Here is a 20,066-nt window from a genome sequence, read left to right on the forward strand (position 1 = left end):
GGAATACAGAATGTTCAACTTAAGGTCAGCTGCGGGAGGCCCCCCTGGGGCACAAGGGCTCAACGGTAGTGGGGTGGGGCGAGGCGAGAAGAGGGACAATGGTTCAATGGCTGATATGGGGATTCAGGTCGAGTTGATGGCTGGAGGCTCTGCAGTAGCCTCTGCAGGGGCTCAACTAGAACGGGCGCCGCTCCAAGAGACTATGCTCCCAGACTGGACGTGGCTTGCAAAGGCACAGAACAGTGGATCAGTGGTGGAGGATGCCGAACAACTTCTCTTGGCCAGGCTGACCCTGCAATGCTGGCAAGACAATGGGCCTTTGTGGCCAGCTGACCTAGCAGAAAATCGGACTTTGAAAATGGAGCCAAAACCTGGTGACTCTTGGATATTTTCTCAGTGGATTATTTCCTTACACTTTGTACTTAACCTAAGATTGTGTTTATGTATAGTAATACTTCACTGAACTGTATGCCAGAAAAGAATGCACAGTATCTTGGTACATGTGACAATGAAGAACCATTGAATTTGTTCTGCTTTTAATGAACAGGACATACCTGGACACTTTCCACATTGTTAGGTAGATGTCAGTGTTGTAACTGTACTGGAAGTCTATTTCACATATGCTTCAAGCTGCTCTGATTATGAAAGGTTTGAAAACTATTAAAAAAACATCAGTAGAATAAAAAATAATGGGGGGGGGGATGGGTCGACAACCGTTTCAAGAACTATAAGTGCAATCGGATATTTAACAGTAATTATGTATTTTGTATACAGTTAGTTGTATACATTCTTATATATAATTAGAATGCTATATGAAAAGTGAGAGGAAGAAATGCTTTGGAATATTTGGTCACACGCCCTCTGAACAATTTACACTGAGGAATAATGGTAGCTTGTAGACTTACCATCGTGGGGGCTTCGACCACCAGCTGCGGGAGCTTCGATCGCCCCGACAGGTTCAACTGCCCCAACCACGGGAGAATCAATCAACAATAGTTGCGGGATCAGGCTATTCGGCCCTTCGAGCCAGCACCGCTATTCAATGTGATCATGGCTGATCATCCACAATCAGTACCCCGTTCCTGCCTTATCCCCATACCCCCTGACTCCGCTATCTTTAAGAGCCCTATCAAGCTCTCTCTTGAAAGTATCCAGAGAACCGGCCTCCACTGCCCTCTGAGGCAGAGAATTCCACAGACTCACAACTCTCTGTGTGAAAAATTGTTTCCTCATCTCCGTTCTAAATGCCTTACCCCTTATTCTTAAACTGTGGCCCCTGGTTCTGGACTCCCCCAACATCGGGAACATGTTTCCTGCCTCTAGCGTGTTCAAACCCGTAATAATCTTATGTTTCAATAAGATTCCCTCTCATCCTTCTAAATTCCAGTATGCAAGCCCAGCCACTACATTCTCTCAACATATGACAGTCCCGCCATCAAATTTGGAGACCAAAACTGCACACAATACTCCAGGTATGGTCTCACTAAGGCCCTGTACAACTGCAGAAGGACCTCTTGGCTCCTATACTCAACTCCTCTTGTTATGAAGGCCAACATGCCATTCACTTTCTTCACTACCTGCTGTACCTGCATGCTTACTTTCATTGACTGATGAACAAGGACTCCCCAGATCCCGTTGTACTTCCCCCTTTCCCAACTTGACACCATTTAGATAATAATCTGCCTTCCTGTTTTTGTCACCAAAGTGGATAACTTCACATTTATCCACATTAAACTGCATCTGCCATGTATCTGTGCACTTACCCAAGTCACCCTGCATTCTCATAGCATCCTCCTCACAGTTCACACTGCCATCCAGCTTTGTGTCATCTGGAAATTTGCTAATGTTACTTTGAATCTCTTCAACTAAATTATTGATGTATATTAAAGAGGACGAAGCTTGGACTTTTTTTGCCTTCCATCACAGTGAGGAATGTGGGGAATCCGCTCTGGTGGATGTTTGTTAACATTTATGTAGTTGTGTGTCTTGAGTTTTTGTTTCGTATGGCTGTATGGTAATTCGCATATCACTACACCTTAATTTGTACATGTGACAATAAAAGACCTTTGAAACCTTCAAAACTTTTGAAGCTTCTAATGTTATTTTAATTCATAGCTAGTGGAGAGCTTCGAACACTGAGGACTTTGCATTATGTGATTTAACCCTATTAGCAAAGTAGATGGCAGTAACTTGCTTCTAGGCCATACAACCAGATTTTGTGCTTGTTACAATTACTGTAGAAAAACACACTAAAACCCTACCTTCACCAATTCTTTTGGCTCTGCTTCCACAAATCTCAGAATACCATCAATGCAGAAAGGCCCAGCTAATCCTGCTAGATCACCCATAAGCTTCAAAATTGCTGCTAGCAGGAAAGGTCTCCCAAAAGTGTTGCAAATGACTTTTCCTAGATTTCTTGAATCAGTTGTTCCTGAAGAGATATTTTCCTAAAATTCACAATAAAATGACAAAGTTCAAATCACCATCTCGTAAACATTACACAGAATTCTCTAGATGCATAAATATCATAAAAGCTTACTTACCTTTTGCTTATCATAATTCAATTTTAATAAATCAAAATTTTTCTGTGCGGTGTCATCCTAAAAAGAAAATACCAATGTAAGATTGGTGACTTTAGACTGCCAGCACTGTAATCATTCATCCCAGAAAAATAATCCACTAACCAAGTCACAAGGGTGGAGATGGAGTGCTTGTGTATGCTGAGTTAAGGAAGGAAATTCACATTAAATAGGAAAGGTTCTTGGATGAAGGGAAAGGGAAAACAATTTAAATTCTTCTGTGGACCATGTCAAATTGTACCAGAATTTATTTAACAAAAAATGTAATATATTGTCTTCTATACTTACAAACTATTAATCTGACAAGAATAATACAATGATATGGTGGAATGAATAACATTTTCAGATTCCTAAGATTTTCATGGTGGATTATGATAATTTGTAAGTGAAATGAATAATAAATATAGTGCAATGTGTATAACTATTCCATGTCCATTACAGATTATGTAGCCCAAAACAATCAAAATTAAATATCAGATTCAATCTCCCTAAATGTCTTTCTAATTATTCAAGGGTTACAGGAAAGAAAAAATAACATCACTGGCACAGGAGCAAAGAATCCAAATCTGTAAACACTGGAAACATTTATCAGGTCAGACAATGTCTGTGGAAAGAGAAGCAGAGCTAATATTTCAGTTTCCCCCTGAAATGTTAACTGTTTCTCTTTCCACAGATGTTGTCTAACCAATCGCGTCTTTCAACAGTTTCTGTTTTTGTTTGATTTCCAGCATTTGCAGTGTTCTTTTGTATTTCCAATCCATTTTCCATCATAGTCTGTGCTGATCTTTACAATAGTAGGTGTGCCATTACGAAGGACTTCATCACTCGGTTCAACTTGCCTGAAATTACATTTCTGAACTAATTCTGATGAATTATCTACTTTTAGAATGTTTTCATGTGGAGTGCATACTAGTTCAATTTTGCATTTCACGCAAACCTTATTGGAACTCTATATTATAACAATGAGGGTGCAATATCAAAATAACCTGAGGGAGTTTTCCTAGAACTTCTATCTTGATTGGTTCCCGATAGCCACTTATTAAAAGCCATGAAATCCACCTAAGGAAAAAAAAATGAAGTTATATTGAAATGAATGTAAACCTGATAGCCAATTCTTAAAGTTCTCACAAACATTCAAATTACTGATTAATTGACTTTTGGTGATGTTGGATGCTATTGGAATTTTGGCCATAATAGGAGAATTTCCTGTTATTTTGGGAAAGTTCCACTGGATCTTGCACACCATTCACAAAAGACAGAATTGCTAATCAATACCTTGCATAAACGATTGCTCCTCCACAATGCACTGAAAACATTACATGGAAGCAACAGCCTGATTGAGTGCTAATGCAACGAGTGGGCATGAGCCTATAATCTTTGACTGCAAAGGTGTGACTTTATGCAAATGTCGAGTTTGCTCTAACTGAGAAAAGAATGCACTGGATTTGATCTGGACCCTCATGTGTGCTCCGGTGTACGATTACTGATTCTCGTGATCTGGTCAAGAGTGTCATATTCATGGTGCCTTACCAAAATGTCACCATTCCCCAGTAAACTAGTTGCAGGTTGGATAACATAACTACTTTGACTGGAAAAGCAGTCAAAATTCCAACCCACTGTCATTCCATGTGTAGCATATGGATAATAGTAGGAGGAGCTCTGGAGGATAGCAAGAAGAGGACTGGGTTTATCTAAAATGCCCTTGAGTCAAATGGTCTCCTTCAATAATCATCATCTAGTTCTACTCAAAATTTATGACTACGTGGGTAATTTACTAACATAGATGCCTTCACTATCGACATAAAACAAGACTATCAGATGAGACAGAAAATAAATTTAACCTCTTGATATGAAAATATACAGCATGTTCTAGTGGTCATACCTGAGACTAAAAAGTAACCTATGCAACAGGGATAGATGTCCAATGAATGGTTTTGATGCAAACTAATATTCTGAAAGATTTTGGAAGGATATAACTGAGCAATAATATTTTTCAAAAAGTAGGTGCTAAAATTCTGCACTTTTTCACTTACGTGTAGGTGATCTGTGACAAAACATTCACATAAGACTGATGAAATTTCTTTTCTGGGTCTTGTAATTCTAAAGGTGGGATATCTCTGGAATACCCTGGACCATAGTAACCCTAAAATAAAGAAATTACCATTTAATTTGTTCTGCTATTTGTTAGGATTGCAAAAAATATTGTCATTTTTCAATAGCATACAAAATAGATCTATAATAAATAAATGCATAATAAATACATTTATAATAATTAAAAATTATTTCAATAGTAAGTGAGAAATCAGTATATTACAAATCATAATTCAATGATACTGTAGTGGCACCAAATGTGGTGTATAAAAGTTGCTTTATTCAGACATAATAGGTTTGAAATACTTACACGTTTGGTCCTCTAACATAGTCATTGCTGCTGCAGCTGAGTGAGGCTGTTGTCTCGAGCTCAGCTACCTGTTGACTGGCGATCTCCAGGTGAGATCTGCTTCTGTAGCAGGGCACTCCCCTTAACCCCAAGACCTCACGTGACAGCCCTCGTAACCACTGACGAGGGTTCGACCACAAATGGTCTGATTATCAGCTGATGCCACAGGACCCGCCCAGAACCGGGGGAAGGAATAGAACACGCTAACCTTCTACAAGAAGGTGTGCTAGCATGGTCGAGGGCGGCTCTTGCTGTAGGTCGGAAGCACCCCGGCCGTGGGTTGGGATGGTGGGACCCGCGGGTGCAGTCGACGCTCCGGCTGTGGGCCATCCTGGCCGTATGCTGAGGGGTGCGATAAGACCAATGCAAAAGCCGCAGGTTTGACGAGACAAAGTTGCATCTCATCGACCAGCAGGGGATCGTGTCCTGAGAAATACGGCACCCAGCAACGGCTGGGAGACGTCGGCAACAATGCAAACAAAGAAAATAACTAAATAAATAAATTATTGCTAAACCCGGCGAGGTCATTACAGTGTAAAAAAAAATGAAAAGAAACAAATCAAGCTACAGTGAGCAAACAAGTCCAAAGTGGTAGGAAAGTAAAAGTGCAAATTGTCCAATGTCCATGGTGCAGGATGGGAAGCTGTGCTGGAAAACTGGAGGTTGCAGTGACAGCATCCGACCTGAAGTGGCGCTGTTACCGACGGTCAGGTGCAGAGTCTGCATCCGGCCGGAAGATGGCGCTGTGGACGGCGGTCAGGCTGCAGTGACGGCATCCGGCCGGAAGATGGCGCTGTGGACGGTGGTCAGGCTGCAGTGACGGCATCCGGCCAGAAGGTAGCGCTGTTGACGGCTTTCAGGCTGCTGTGACGGTGTCTGGCCGGAATGTGGCGCTGTTGACAACAGTCAGCGCAGTTTGAGCGTTGTTTCTGGCCGGCTGCGTCGGCCCTTTTTGCAGTCGCTGCGTCTGCCATGTGGAAGTAGGTCACGGCGGCCACTTTGGCGGCCGGTTGAGGCGGCCTTTAAAGGCGGCCAACCGAGGCGATTCCCGGATGCATGTGGGGCGGCCGGCATCGACAGGCCTCGCACCACCACTGCACGTAGGGACTCCACCCACCATCGCCCGTGTCGTCAGAGACCGGCTGCGCTGCCGCGCCCTCGGCGGAGACAAGAAGCCAGGGAATCCGTCGCGGTACCGCCAACTCACGACTGGCCGAGGCTCCGCCCCGCTGCTGGGCCGACCACAGCCCGACCGGACGGGCAGCCAGCGCCTGGGGATCTTCGGGGTCCTTGCCGGTGAGGTGCAAAAGGACGTCTTCGGGCAGCCGACCCTGGTAGGCCCACTCTATCGGGAGGCTAGGCTTTGAGCAGTGGCCAGAGGGGTAATGGGTGGGTCCACTCTCGGGGCCGGCGGCGGTGATGCTGGAGGGCTGCTAAACTCACAGCTCCTGCAGCAGCTGGTGGGGGAGCGGCGGCTGGTAGGGGGGGCGGTGGCTGGTGGGGGAGCAATGGCAGCCGCGGCCTCTCAGCCTCGGTGGGCAGCAGCTGGTGGTGGAGCGGCGCCAGCCGTGGCCTCTCAGCCCCGGTGGTCAGCTCCGGGCAGGCCATGTGCAAGAGATTGGCGGCCATCAAACAAGGCCCGGACCGTGCCCATCGACCCGGGCGGCCTGCGGCATACCTTACGGTAGGGCCGGGTTGGCAGCAGCGTCGTTCAGCAAGGCTGGGCTGTTGGCTGCAGACATCAGGTCTCCCGAGGCTGCTTGCGTCGGGAGAAATACTAAATCCCAAATTTGGATCGTCGCAGGTCACCAATGTAGCGGCACCAAACGTGGTGAATAAACAGTTGTTTTATTCAGACATAATAGGTTCGAAATACATACACGTTTGGTCCTCTAACATATTGTCATTGCTGCTGCAGTAGTCTCGAGCTCAGTTACCTGTCAACTGGTGATCTCCAGGTGAGATCTGCTAATGTAGCAGGACACTCCCCTTAGCCCCAAGACGTCACGTGACAGCCCTCGTAACCACAGATGAGGGTTAGGACAGCAAGTGGTCTGACTATCAGTTGACGCCACAATACGTTGTTATTAGAAAACAAATCCAAACAAATATGCAGCTCTTTTTAATACATTTTAGAAATAAAGTAGTAGATTACCAACAAATCCTGAACTCATGAGAATATGTTATTAATGCAAAATAATGAAAAGTCAACTAAAATATTCAGCACTATTTTTAAGGTACTGAAATGGATTATTCTATTAATTGTATTAATTAATTGTAGTAGTTTATCAAAATATCACTACAGGTTTAATCAATTCAGAGTTTGGGGTCCAAATGACAATAAATTGAATTGTAATTGTAATTGTAAACCTGTCTGAAGTCTGAAGAAGAGTCCCAACCCAAAACCCGTTCACCGAAGGCCATAGTCCGAGAGGATGGAGCCGGCGAGGACAACGGAAGTGATGGAGAGGAGCAAGACCAGTAGGAATGGAAAGGGAACCACGGTCTGGCCTACCACACCTTCAAGGTCGGTTATAGGAGGCGGCCCTAGGACACCAAAGTGGACGAGCGAGGAGAGGATGTTGGTTGTTGGTCGACCAACGAAGGAGATGGCTAGAGGCCCGCAGCAGCCTGGCGCCTGTCTGAATTGGGCACTCCTCATAAAAACTGGAGCATGGATTAGGAAAATGGCCCATCTTATATGCGGGCTGAGAAGACTATTTCTGTACTATTGTAATCGGGGATGTGCTTAGGTATGGCAATACTCTACTGGACTGTTAGGAAGAAAATAATTTCACTGTGCGTTTGCACTTCGCACATGTGACAATAAAGCACCACTGAATTATTGAAACATCTACTAAAACAACAATATGCCTCAATTCCAACTTCAAAATTTGGTTAACAAATATGTTACTTTTCATTTCTACACCAGCATTGTCAATCTAGTGCCAATTTGTATTACATCACGAGCAGGTGTAATGGCTCACAGTAAAATATATGATAGAAGGCACTACGAAAATATAATTTAATTTTATATGTATTTTTCTTTCATAAATTGTAGGACATACCTTTTTAAAAAATATGCTGAGTTCCAGGATGAGGAAGAATCCATAGATTGAAGCCAAGGTACAGTCAAGGAGAAAAGTCAGATCACTAGTGATGAACCTCTGCGAATACATCTGATATGCCTTCAACACATTAATGCTACAGGCGGCAGGCCAGTGAAAAATGAAAAGCACCAACAGCATAGGAACATTTGCACTTTCAGCAACATCATAGTAAACTATGGAAAGGACACAAGAAGCTAGCTGTGCTGCATCGGGTACATAAATAAACGGTCTGTTGTACTTTGAATACAATTGTGATAAGATGCCATCTCCCACAACACAGACAGATATAAAAATGTAGAAGAATGTTAATATCCATCGAGCATTGTGCCATGGAAAATGTATCCAGCCTCTCAAACCTGTAGGAAATCTTGTACTGGAACGGTGTCTGCACTTAACCACAACCACACCAATTAGGGTGCAGAACACAAATGCCAGATGCACGAGAAGATTTACACCTTCACTGAAACAAATGTCTTTAATGTGAGACTCTTCATTTGGTTGATAGGTGTAATTATTGTGGGCCAGGCCACAAAATGCAATAAAAACATCTTCCATCTCATTTATTTCTGTTTAGTATTCATTAAATGCAAATGCAGCTTTTAATCTTCAATTTTCAAGTCACCTGTAAAAGAAAAAGAAAATAATTAATCAACTGAACAAAGTAATGGCACAGTCTTTCATTTACAAAAAAAAATAAAAATCATAAAAACATTTACTACTAAAGGAAGCGAAGCATTGCTGCCGATTTATTTTCTTCAATGAAACCATTCACTTTGTTTCTCGGTCATTCTATATCTCTAAGTGATCTGTGGTTCGTAAAGCATCCTTTTATATACTGAGAATCATAGTTAAATGTGGTAATTTAATACACCCTTGTCATTCAGCAAAACAATTTTATACAGGAACTGAGTCAGCTTTCAATTGCGTCACTCACTCAGAGTTCTTAGCAGGGAAATATGGCAAATGTGGTCTTTCACAATAACTGAAACTAAATATGAAACAATTAAGAATTTAAACCCAGTCCAATAATTCAATTAGAAAATGCAGGAGAACTTTAGAGAAAACATTGGTATATTAGGTTTCTTCTCCACAGACACAAACTGAATGTTGGAATAAAAGCAGCCAACAAAATCTAAATTTACTAGACTAAATTTACTAGACCATGTTCACACCGGAGGGCTGGTCCCCCAATGCAATATTCCACCTCTCCACCAATTCCAATATTGGTGGCCAGTGGGGGGGGGGGGGGGGGGGGGGGGGGGGGGTGGGGGGGGGGGGGGGGGGTGCGCTTTCTAGAGCGCTAGTATGGGTGTTGTGGGCTGAAGGGACTGGTTTCCAGAGGGTTAGTATGGACATTATGGGCCGAATGGATTCTTGGGCTGGCAGCTCAGTCACTCAGTCCTAGTGGGCTGACAGCTCAGTCACTCAGGCCTGGTGGGCTGGCAGCTCAGTCACTCAGGCCTTGTGGGCTGGCAGCTCAGTCACTCAGGCCTGGTGGGCTGGCAGCTCAGTCACTCAGGCCTGGTGGGCTGGCAGCTCAGTCACTCAGGCCTGGTGGGCTGGCAGCTCAGTCACTCAGGCCTGGTGGGCTGGCAGCTCAGTCACTCAGGCCTGGTGGGCTGGCAGCTCAGTCACTCAGGCATGCTGGGCTGACAGCTCAGTCATTCAGGCCTAGTGGGCTGGCAGTTCAGTCACTCAGGCCTGGTGGGCTGACAGCTCAATCAGTCAGGCCTGGGGGGCTGGCAGCTCAGTCACTCAGGGCTAGTGGGCTGGCAGCTCAGAAACTGCCAGAAATTCTGCCCAAAACAGGTGAGAGACTATGTGAGAGAGAAGGAGAGGGTGGAGAATCAATTTTAGACAATTTTCATCTTTTTCTGCAGATCACAGCAATGAAGGAGGAAAGTCTATCCTGGCCTGGATCTCACAGGGAGCCAATGAAGGGAGAAAAAAATACTGGGGTGAGGTTTAATACTTGCAGGGTGAATACTTACTGATGGGCCAAAGGGACTCCTCCAGGGCTAGTACAGGCCTGATGGGCCGAAGGGGCTCTTTAAAAAAAAATCTGAGTGAAATCTCAGTGAAAGGCACTTTTTCTGGACTTTTCCTGGCCAGGCACGGGCCTTTTGGGCCAAAATGCTCTTCCTGGGCTAATACGGACATTTTGGGCAAAGGGGGCTTGTTTCTCGGCTAATAGGGGGCCTTTTGGGCAGAAATTAGTGGTTTCAGGCAGTCCAAACAACTCATTTCATTTCATTTCCATTTCAAGCGCAGGGTAGGCCAAACAACTCATTTAATTTCCATTTCCATTTCCATTTCAATTTCAAGCACAGGGCAGGTCAAACAACTCAATTAATTTTCATTTCCATTTCCATTTCAAACACAGGGCAGTCGAAACAACTCATTTCATTTTCATTTCATTTCCATTTCCATTTCAGTTTTAAGCACAGGGCAGGCCAAACAGCTCATTGGATTTTCATTTAATTTCCATTTCCATTGCAGTTTCAAGCACAGGGCAGGCCAAACACCTCATTGCATTTTCATTTCATTTCCATTTCCATTGCAGTTTCAAGCACAGGTCAGGCCAAACAGCCCATTGCATTTTATTAAGGGCTAACAAATCATTTATTGCAAGTACATTGCAGACTCACAGTTCAGTCGATTCACAGCTTAGAATCAAAGTTGTGGCCTCTCCCTCGCGATCTTCAAGTGACTGACTCACGTCCAAGCATCAGGGGTTTTATAGCCCTGCACCCCCCCCCCCCATGGAAGGGGTGTTACCTTCATCATGGTGATTGATAGGCGAGAGAACCAATCAGCTGATCTCAAGATTTTTTAAACATAACTTTTTTTATTTTTCATCGATTGGAAAATCCTCGGGGCTGCCTCAGTGGAGGAGGACTGCGAGTAAGATGGCCCAAAATAGTAAGTTCATAAGTAAGTTCATAAGTTCATGTTCATTTTTTGTCACATACACCAATTGGTGTAGTGTAATTCACTGGCCAGGTCAGTCATACAATTTAAAAAGCAACAGACTCAAAAAAACACATTTTAACATAAACATCCATCACAGTGACTCCTACACATTCCTCACTGTGATGGAAGACGAAAATAAAGTTCCAAGTCCTTCCCTTGTTGTTCTTCCTTGGTTGGGGGCCTCGAGCCCCCCGTTGATGGGATAGTCTTTAGTCCCGTAGTCAGCGGCGTTCGGGCCCTCCGCATTGAGGCGTTCAGCTCCCGCATCGGGGAGTTGTCAGCTCCCCCGCGCCGGGCGATCAAACCTCGCGTCGGGGCTGGACGAACCTTCTGCGGCATTGGAGCTCCTCTCCCGAGACTGTGAGCCCTTGATGGTAGTGGATCCGCTCCGATGGTAAGTCCGCGCCCCGCGGTTGTGCTCACGACAGTCCGAGGCGGCTCCCAGCTCCAGCGATGGTAGGCCGCAGAGCCCAGAGAATGTGATCCGAAACTTGATCACCTCTCCGGGAAGGTAAGGACCTGAAAAAAAAAGTTTCCCCCGGCCCCCACCCCCCACCCCCTCCCCCCACATAAAACAAACAGAAGAACATTAAAACAATCTTTAAACAAACGCTAAAAATAACAAAAGGGATGAAAAAACAAACGGACTGCCGGCAGGGCTGCCATCTCCCTCCTCCGGCGCCCCTATGGCCTTAGCGATATAGGGTAGCGTTTTTTCAAAAATTAATATACAGCGCAGACAGGAAGTGGTCAAGATGAGACTTTTAGTTATATAGATGGTGTTTAGACGCGAGCAAGTGTGAGGTGATTTGAGTGGTTGAATGAAAGGCGAGGGCATACTGATAATGGGAAGACCCTGAACAGCATTGAAGTGCAGAGGGATCTTGGAGTCCAAGTTCATAGCTCACTGAAGATGGCAACACAAGTAGACAAAGTGGTTAAGAATTGTCTTCATTGCTTGGATCATTGAGTCAGGAAGTCCTGATACAGCTCTCTAGGACTTTGGTTTGGCCACATTTGGAGTATTGGATGCAATTCTGGTTGCCTCATTATTAAAAAAAAGATGTGGATGCTTTAGAGAGGTTTACCAGTATGCTGTCTGGATTAGAGGGTTTCAGCTACAGGGAAAGACTTGGATTGGATAGACTTGTATTGTTTTCTCTGGAACGCAGAGGTTGAGGAGAGACTTGACAGAAGTATATAAAATGATGAGAGATATAGATATGGTAGACTTTCAGAACCTTTCCCCCCCCCCCAAGGTGGAAATGTCCAACACTACGTAGCATAGAAACATAGAAAATAGGTGCAGGAGTAGGCCATTCGGCCTTTCGATTCACTATGATCATGGCTGATCACCCAAATCAATATCCCATACCTGCCTTCTCTCCATACCCCCGATTCCTTTAGCCACTAGGGCCACATCTATCTCCCTCTTAAATCTAGCCAATGAACTGGCCTCAACTACCTTCTGTGGCAGAGAATTCCACAGATTCACCACTCTCTGTGTAAAAAATTATTTCCTCATTTCAGTCCTAAAAGACTTCCCTCTTATCCTTAAACTGTGACCCCTTGTTCTGGACTTCCCCAACATCGGGAATAATCTTCCTGCATCTAGCTTGTCCAACCCCTTAAGAATTTTGTAAGTTTCTATAAGATCCCCCCTCAATCTTCTAAATTCTAGCATGTACAAGCCGAGTCTATCCAGTCTTTCTTCATATGAAAGTCCTGCCATCCCAGGAATCAGTCTGGTGAACGTTCTCTGTACTCCCTCTATGGCAAGAATGTCTTTCCTCAGATTAGGAGACCAAAACTGTACGCAATACTCCAGGTGTGGTCTCACCAAGACCCTGTACAACTGCAGTAGAACCTCCCTGCTCTTATACTCAAATCCTTTTGCTATGAATGCTAACATACCATTCGCTTTCTTCACTGCCTGCTGCACCTGCATGCCTACTTTCAATGACTGGTGTACCATGACACCCAGGTCTCGTTGCATCTCCCCTTTTCCTAATCGGCCACCATTCAGATAATAATATAGCTATAAGGTGACAGGGGGGAAGCTTAATGCGAATTTGTGGGGCCAGTTCTTTTTACACAGAGTAGCGAGGGCCTGAATGTGGTGATGAAGGAAGAAATGATAGTGGCGTTTAAGAGGTTTTTAGATAGGCACATGGAAGTGGAGGGAATAGAGAATATGAATCATGTACAAGCAGATGAGATTACTTTAACTTTACATCATGTTTGGCACAAACATTGTTGGCGTAAGAGTCTATTCCTGTGCTGTACTGTTCTATGTAAACAAGCAGCTTAAAAACCAAACAGTTCTTTAGCCTTTCTTGCAGTCAGGGTCAAAAGTATCTATCTCACTGAGTCAAACATTCCCCATTGTGAAAATGCCCCTTGGGTTGAGGAGAAAATTAAAATTTCCAAAGCTCCCCCATGCAATGAGCACAAATATCCTATATTAACAAATTTGATCAATTCTCCATTAATCTTGCCACATGATCTGATCGAGTCCAGCAAGGGAACACACTTGATTAGATGGAGTCACAAGAGACTGCAAATGCTGGAATCATGAGCAAACAACAGTGCTGGAGTGCCAGGCAGCTTCTGTGGAGGGAAATTTACAGGCAACGGTTTGCGTCGGGACCTTTCCTTCGACAGATGGATTTGGGAGAACGCTGGGAGAAAGAGGTGAGGGGAAGGGGTGGGGAAAAAACTGGCATGTGATGTTGGTGAATAGAGATGATTAGCAGATAGAGATGGTTATCAAAGCTGGAGGCAAAGTAAGGACACATGGGTACAGATGAGCAACCCAAGAAGAAAATAGATGGGGAGTGAAATGTGGAACCAGAGGGAGGGATAGAGGGTGGAAAGGAACAGGGGTGAGTGAGAAGGGGGAGTGGGTAAAAGAAAAATTAGTGACTTGTAGTGAGGGGCAAGATATGAGCAGATGGAGAAAGGGAAGAGTGATAGGAGACGTGGTAGTGGAAATAAAGATGTACAGGTGGGCAATGTGGAGGGTAGCAGGGCATTGGTTAGATGTGAAAGAGGAGAGTTACCTGACATTGGGTTGTTGGTTACCCAATGTGCCTTGGAAGGCAGAGTGTAAATGTTCGGCAAAACAGTCGTATCATCTATGCTTTGTCTTGCCTGTGTAGAGGAGGCCTCCGAGAGCCCAGACTGTACAGACAATATTGGGGGAGGTGCAAATAAACATCTACCTCATCTGGATAATTGTTGGGGATCCTGAATGGAGGTGAAGAAGGGTGTGGGGACCGGTGGTGTATATCCTGCAGGGTACGATGGCACAATGGGCTAAGTGTTCGGCTGGTGACCGGAAGGTGGCCGGTTCGAATCCCGCTTGGAGTGCATACTGTCGTTGTGTCCTTGGGCAAGACACTTCACCCACCTTTGCCTGTGTGTGAATGTGTGAGAATGTGTGTGAGTGATTGGTGGTGGTCGGAGGGGCCGTAGGCGCAGAATGGCAGCCACGCTTCCGTCAGTCTGCCCCAGGGCAGCTGTGGCTACAGAAGTAGCTTACCACCACCGAGTGTGACTGAGGAGTGAATGAATAATGCGATGTAAAGCGCCTTGAGTATTAGAAAGGCGCTATATAAATCCCATCCATTATTATTATTATTACAATAAAGTCTCTGAGGAAGGCCTCAATCTGAGGTGCCCAAAATATTTGACTGTATATTTCAATAATTTATTGACTCCAACCAATTCACAGAGGAAGAATGAACAAACAGAAAATGAAGGAACTAACTAATATGCTTTTACCAATGTTACTTTAGGAAGGATTTGTCAAGTAGATAGATACAAATAATTTCTTCTCTTTGAATAATACCATGAACAATTTAGCATCAAACTAAATAAATGTTCAAATTATAAAGTAGACTTCCGTGTTATAGCCATTTGGGTTTCCAAAATTGGCCGTTACAAAATCCACAAATCATCACCCAAAAATTCACTCTTATGGAATTTGTGTAAAAAAGTAATAAATAAATGAACAGAATTTTTTTTTAAACTTGCCGTATTTGCAGATGACGGCTTAGCTTTGTATTCAAAGTGTACTCAATTTTTTCAGAACGCAACCCCGCCCCAAGGTGTGTGTGTGTGTGTGTGTGTGTGTGTGTGTGTGTGTGTGTGTGTGTGTGTGTGTGTGTGTGTGTGTGTGTGTTTGTGTGTGTGTGTGTGTGTGTGTGTGTGTGTGTGTGTGTGTGTGTGTGTGTGTGTGTGTGTGTGTGTGTGTGTGTGTGTGTGTGTGTCTCTGGGGGAGGGGAACAGCACTAGAATTCCTCCAGTAGATCACAAATTTTATTGATTTTAGGATCTGTCCCACAGGCGATTATTTAAGCGACTGCCGGCGTCTGGGCTGTCGCTACACGGTCGCCGGGGTGTCGCCTGTACAGTCGTGAGTAGTCTCCTCAGTTGCCCAAAGAGTCATAGCGTTTTTCTGGTCATCGCTGGATTTTGAAATGTTCAAAACTTATCGGCGACAGTCGGCGACCGTGGGCTTGTCGTAGCTTGTCTTCTCCTGACGTAGGTGCTATTGTAGCTTTTCGCCAGGATGGCGAAGGTTGCCGCCAGGATGACGTAGGTTGTACCTTTGGCATTTTCTATCTCACAGTGCTGTGAAGGCTCAGTTCTTATGTTCATTCAAAACACAGACTGCTAAATATCTGGACATTAAATTATCAATAAATTGGGGGACAATGTGAAACAGGGAGAAAATCAGCTATGATCATAATGAAGGGTGAAGCAGGTCAGATGGCCTACTGCTCCAATTTCTTATGTTCATATACGTAACATAATATAAACATAAGCAAGAGTAGACTACTCAGTATATCGAACCTGCTCCGATATGGCTGTTCTGACTGTGACTGCATTCCTCCCTGAGCCCAGTAATCTTAAGGGCCTGTCCCACTTTCACAACCTAATTCACGACCATTTTTACTCATGGACATTTTTCATCTTGTTGAAAAAACGCCCCAACCTACAGATGCCACGAGTACTTACGACTAGCATCACGACCTGCTACGACCGCCTACGACCTACCTGCGGCCTCCTACAACCTTGTGACGACCATGCTGCAGTACGAGTCAAGGGCAGACTCGGCAGAGGTCGTGAATTAGGTCGTGAAAGAGGGACAGGCCCTTTACCCTCCCTTGCTTATCTTATGTATTGTTGCCTTTTCCACTGCCCTTTGAGGATGCGAGTTCCAAAGATTCATGACTCTCAGAGAAAATGTTTTAACTTACAAGTGTCTTAAATTGGTGACATTTTATTTTTAAACAGACTCTTAGTTTTATTTTCTTCCACATGGGGAACCATCCTTTCCACATCCGTCCTATCAATATCCCTCCGGATCTTGTGTTTAAATCACGTCGCTTTTCACTCTTTTAGAATCCACTAAATGCAGTCTCGTTCTGCCCAATCTTTTCTCACATACAAACTACCTATTCCAGGTGCGAGTCGAGTAAAGCTTTGCAGAAATATTTACAATGCATCCACATCCTTCTTTAAATAAAAAGCCACTTACTATGCAAAGTACCCCTGGGGTAGTCCCTGCAAAGCCCTACATAACTGAAGCACAATGTCCCTATATTTATATTCAATTCTCCTCACAAAAAACCTTGACATTCTATTATCACTCCTAATTATTTGCTACATCGACATACTAACCTTTTGGGAATGATGTGCAAGGAAGGCAGATCCCTCTGCACCTCACCCTATAATCACTCACAAATAGATACATTAGGCACATTTCCTATTAATTTTTCCTGCCAAAATGGTCAATTTCACATTTCCCCCACAATCTACACCATTTACCAGATAATTGATTAACTTAACCTACCGATATCGCTTTTTAGACTCTTGTCATCAGTAAATTTATCAACCATATCTGCAAGTCAAATCATACATAAATGGTAAAAAGAAGAGGCCCCAGTAGTGATCTCCAAGATATCCCACTTATTATCATCTCATTCTCCCCAACAAATTTTGAAGGAAGGGAAATGGAATGGGGAAATACTTTTTCCATGTCGCCTCCCCCGTGGCCTAACATCGAGGATCGGTGCGGCCTTTCCCGGAGACGCGCCCAGGTCTTCAACTGCGGGCGCAGCGTGGACTCTTGGTGTGGAGCGGGCGAGCCCTCGCCGGGGCTCGCCGGACGGCGGCAGCCTGAAGTCTGCAGAGCTCCAGCTGGCTCGGCGTCCGCAGCCTGGGATCCCGCGTTGGGGACCCTGGAAGAGAAGAAGCTTCCACCGCGGCTTACTTCTACCGCGGGCGTGGCGGCGACTTATCATCGGGAGCGAGGTGCCTCGCCGTGGACCCCTGGTGAGGAGCTTCGACCGCCAGCCCTGCGGTCTACCACCGTGCCGCCCTAAATGTGAGATTTGAGAATCATTCCTGAAAGTGTCCATTGTCTGAAGAATGTCAGTGTCAACATTCGAAAGGTGAAATATTGAGAAGTAGAAATAATTCCAAATATGTCTTGCTGAGAATATTTGTAACTACCTCTGTGAATCTTCACTTATTTTTCCTCTCTTTCTGACAGCTTCCAAAAAGTAGAATCGCGAACAAAATATAGATGAATCCAAGGTTTTATGAACTTTCTATTTAAAAAATTTAATTTTGAAAGTCAGTATATTTAACCACATGTGCATATATGTTAGTCCTGCACATTTCCATCACAACACTGCAAAGGACTTGCAAATAAATGAAAAATGCCACCAATATCACAGTAATTAATTCAGATATCAGCCTCCCACTATTGAAATTATCCAGTCATCCCATTCTATCAACTGCTCAGCTGTTTTAGCTCTGTAATGATCTTGTCTTCACATGACATTTTTTTTTCACCATATGTCTCAGAACCTAACGTTCAAATCTATCACTTACATGTGGTTAGAAAACTAACTAACCACAAAAAATTTAGAGTTAGACATGGTGCAATAGGAATTTAAAATTGAACATATTCAACAGTTTAGTACAGAAAGTTTAGAATGCCTGTGGCTAAAAGAGGGTTAGAATAATAACAACTGTTATTATAATAACACTAAAGTGTGATTAAGAGGAATCATGAGTAATGCATCATTAACATGATAAAGGGTCTGGTGTGATAATAGGTCAAGAAAGTGGGATGCAGTGGGAATTGGGCACTAAGTAATAGTAATGATGAATAAAATAGACTTGCTGTTAGCCCCGTGGACTGAGATCTCCCAGATACCAAAGTAAGAGAAACAAGTAGGATCAGGTAATGAATGAATTAATACAAGGGATAAATCTACTTGACCTCATCTTCACCAGTCTATATGGAGCAGATGCACCTGTCCTTTACCACACTGGCAGAAGTGCCCAAAGCATTGCCATCATGGAGGCAAAATCAACTTTTCAGTCCAAAGGCATCCTCCATGGTGCTGTGGCATGGCAATCGTGTGAAATATATTAAACTCACGACAAATCTGGTAGCTCGAATGAGCATCAACAAGACAAGGTGGACCATCAGTAGCAGCAGAACTATACAATAATATACTAATTTTCACCCTGCCCTCAAATTCACATGGACTATCTCGTATACCTCTCTCCCCTTTCTCGACCCGTCTCTACCATAGGTGACAGACTATCGATGGACGTCTATTACAAACCTACCGACTCCCACAGTTATATGGACTACACATCTTCCCACCCTGCCTCTTGTTGAAATGCTAATCCCTAATCTCAATTCCTCTGCCTCTGCCGCATCATCTCCAAAGGTGTTCTATACTAGGACATCCAAAATATCTTACTTTCTTCAAGGAGTGTGGGTTCCCCCCATCTGTCATAGATGGAGCTCTCACCAGTGTCTCCTCTGTGTCCCGTAATTCTGCTCTCGCTTCCCCCTCCCCCGGACACAACAGGCACAGAGTCCTCACTTTTCATTCCCCTAGCCTCCACATCCAACACATTATCCTCCAACATTTCCGCCACTTCCTATGCAATCCCACCACTAATCACATCTTCCCATCTCCACTCCTTTCCGCCTTCCGCAGAGACCCCTCCCTGCGCAACTCCTTGTTTCACTCATCCATTCCCACCCAAACCGCCAACTCCCAGGTACATTCCCCTGCAAAACACCTGTCCTTATACCTTCACCCTCGACTACATCCAACTTTGTGATTTGTGAAGAGGATGCTAAAGGAATCCGGGGATGTAGACTTGCTGAAGTGAATGGGCAAGGAAAATGAAGATGGAATATAGGTAGGTTAGTAAAGCAGTTTTAGAGGAATTGATAGGAAAGTGGGTAAAATCATTAGAGAATGCGATTGTGCACAGATTTTATGGGCTGAAATGGCCACCTTCTATCTTGGAAGGAAATAATATTAGGAATTATACAATTTACCTTCGAGTAAATATTACAAAGATCACTGAATATCCAAGTATTATATGCCTTAACACCTTGTACATCGTCTAAATTTATTTCTATTGATTTTAAACTTTTCAGAAACTACAAAATAATCACTTCCTCCCGCCAAGAAGGGAAAGTAATTATTCCCTTGTCACTGCTTATACACTAACCACAGTGGCTATTTTCCTCTTTGTCACTTCAAATTCCATTTTAGCATGCTTTTTCAAATTCTTACTATTATCTGCATTACAGCAGTCTTCTATTGCTGCAGAATGGTTGCACTACACATGCCAACCTCAATTTCTTTCCATTACTTGGTTCTAATAACTTAATTAATATGAGCATTTTTAGAATACTCAGATATTTCATTTAATCTATAATTATCCCAGCAGTCATTGGAATCAGTGGTGTTCTCTGAGGTTATAGTGACTTAAATATTGGAATTCAGAAGATTTCACAATTGGTCTAATACACCATACGTGACATGGCAAACAGCAAGAATAATACCAATTGAATAATACCTATTGAATAGGACATCAGTAAACTGCAGAATGGACACGCGCTTGGCA

The 20,066-nt window shown here is 43.9% G+C and overlaps 1 protein-coding gene across 5 annotated transcripts in view; it reads right to left on the reverse strand.

Moving 5' to 3' along the window:
- Window positions 1–20,066, reverse strand: part of LOC116972035 (ATP-binding cassette sub-family C member 9-like) — a 153,569-nt gene that overhangs the window by 84,635 nt on the left and 48,868 nt on the right. For 4 of the 5 annotated variants that reach the window (XR_004411701.1, XM_033019303.1, XM_033019301.1 and 1 more), the window contains exons 2-6: window positions 8,088–8,751; window positions 4,613–4,722; window positions 3,566–3,638; window positions 2,544–2,600; window positions 2,262–2,447 (exon numbers count right to left, since the gene is read on the reverse strand). Coding sequence is in view for 4 of the 5 variants with exons in the window: in XM_033019303.1 (XP_032875194.1) it covers window positions 2,262–2,447; window positions 2,544–2,600; window positions 3,566–3,638; window positions 4,613–4,722; window positions 8,088–8,684 (1,023 nt within the window). In the remaining variant the exon portion in view is untranslated. Of the gene's footprint in view, window positions 1–2,261; window positions 2,448–2,543; window positions 2,601–3,565; window positions 3,639–4,612; window positions 4,723–8,087; window positions 8,752–8,845; window positions 8,975–20,066 lie in introns of those variants that run through there. The other variant, XM_033019302.1, reaches the window with a different exon arrangement.

This window comes from Amblyraja radiata, chromosome 4 (genome assembly GCF_010909765.2).
Source record: "Amblyraja radiata isolate CabotCenter1 chromosome 4, sAmbRad1.1.pri, whole genome shotgun sequence".
NCBI classification, from domain to species: domain Eukaryota; kingdom Metazoa; phylum Chordata; class Chondrichthyes; order Rajiformes; family Rajidae; genus Amblyraja; species Amblyraja radiata.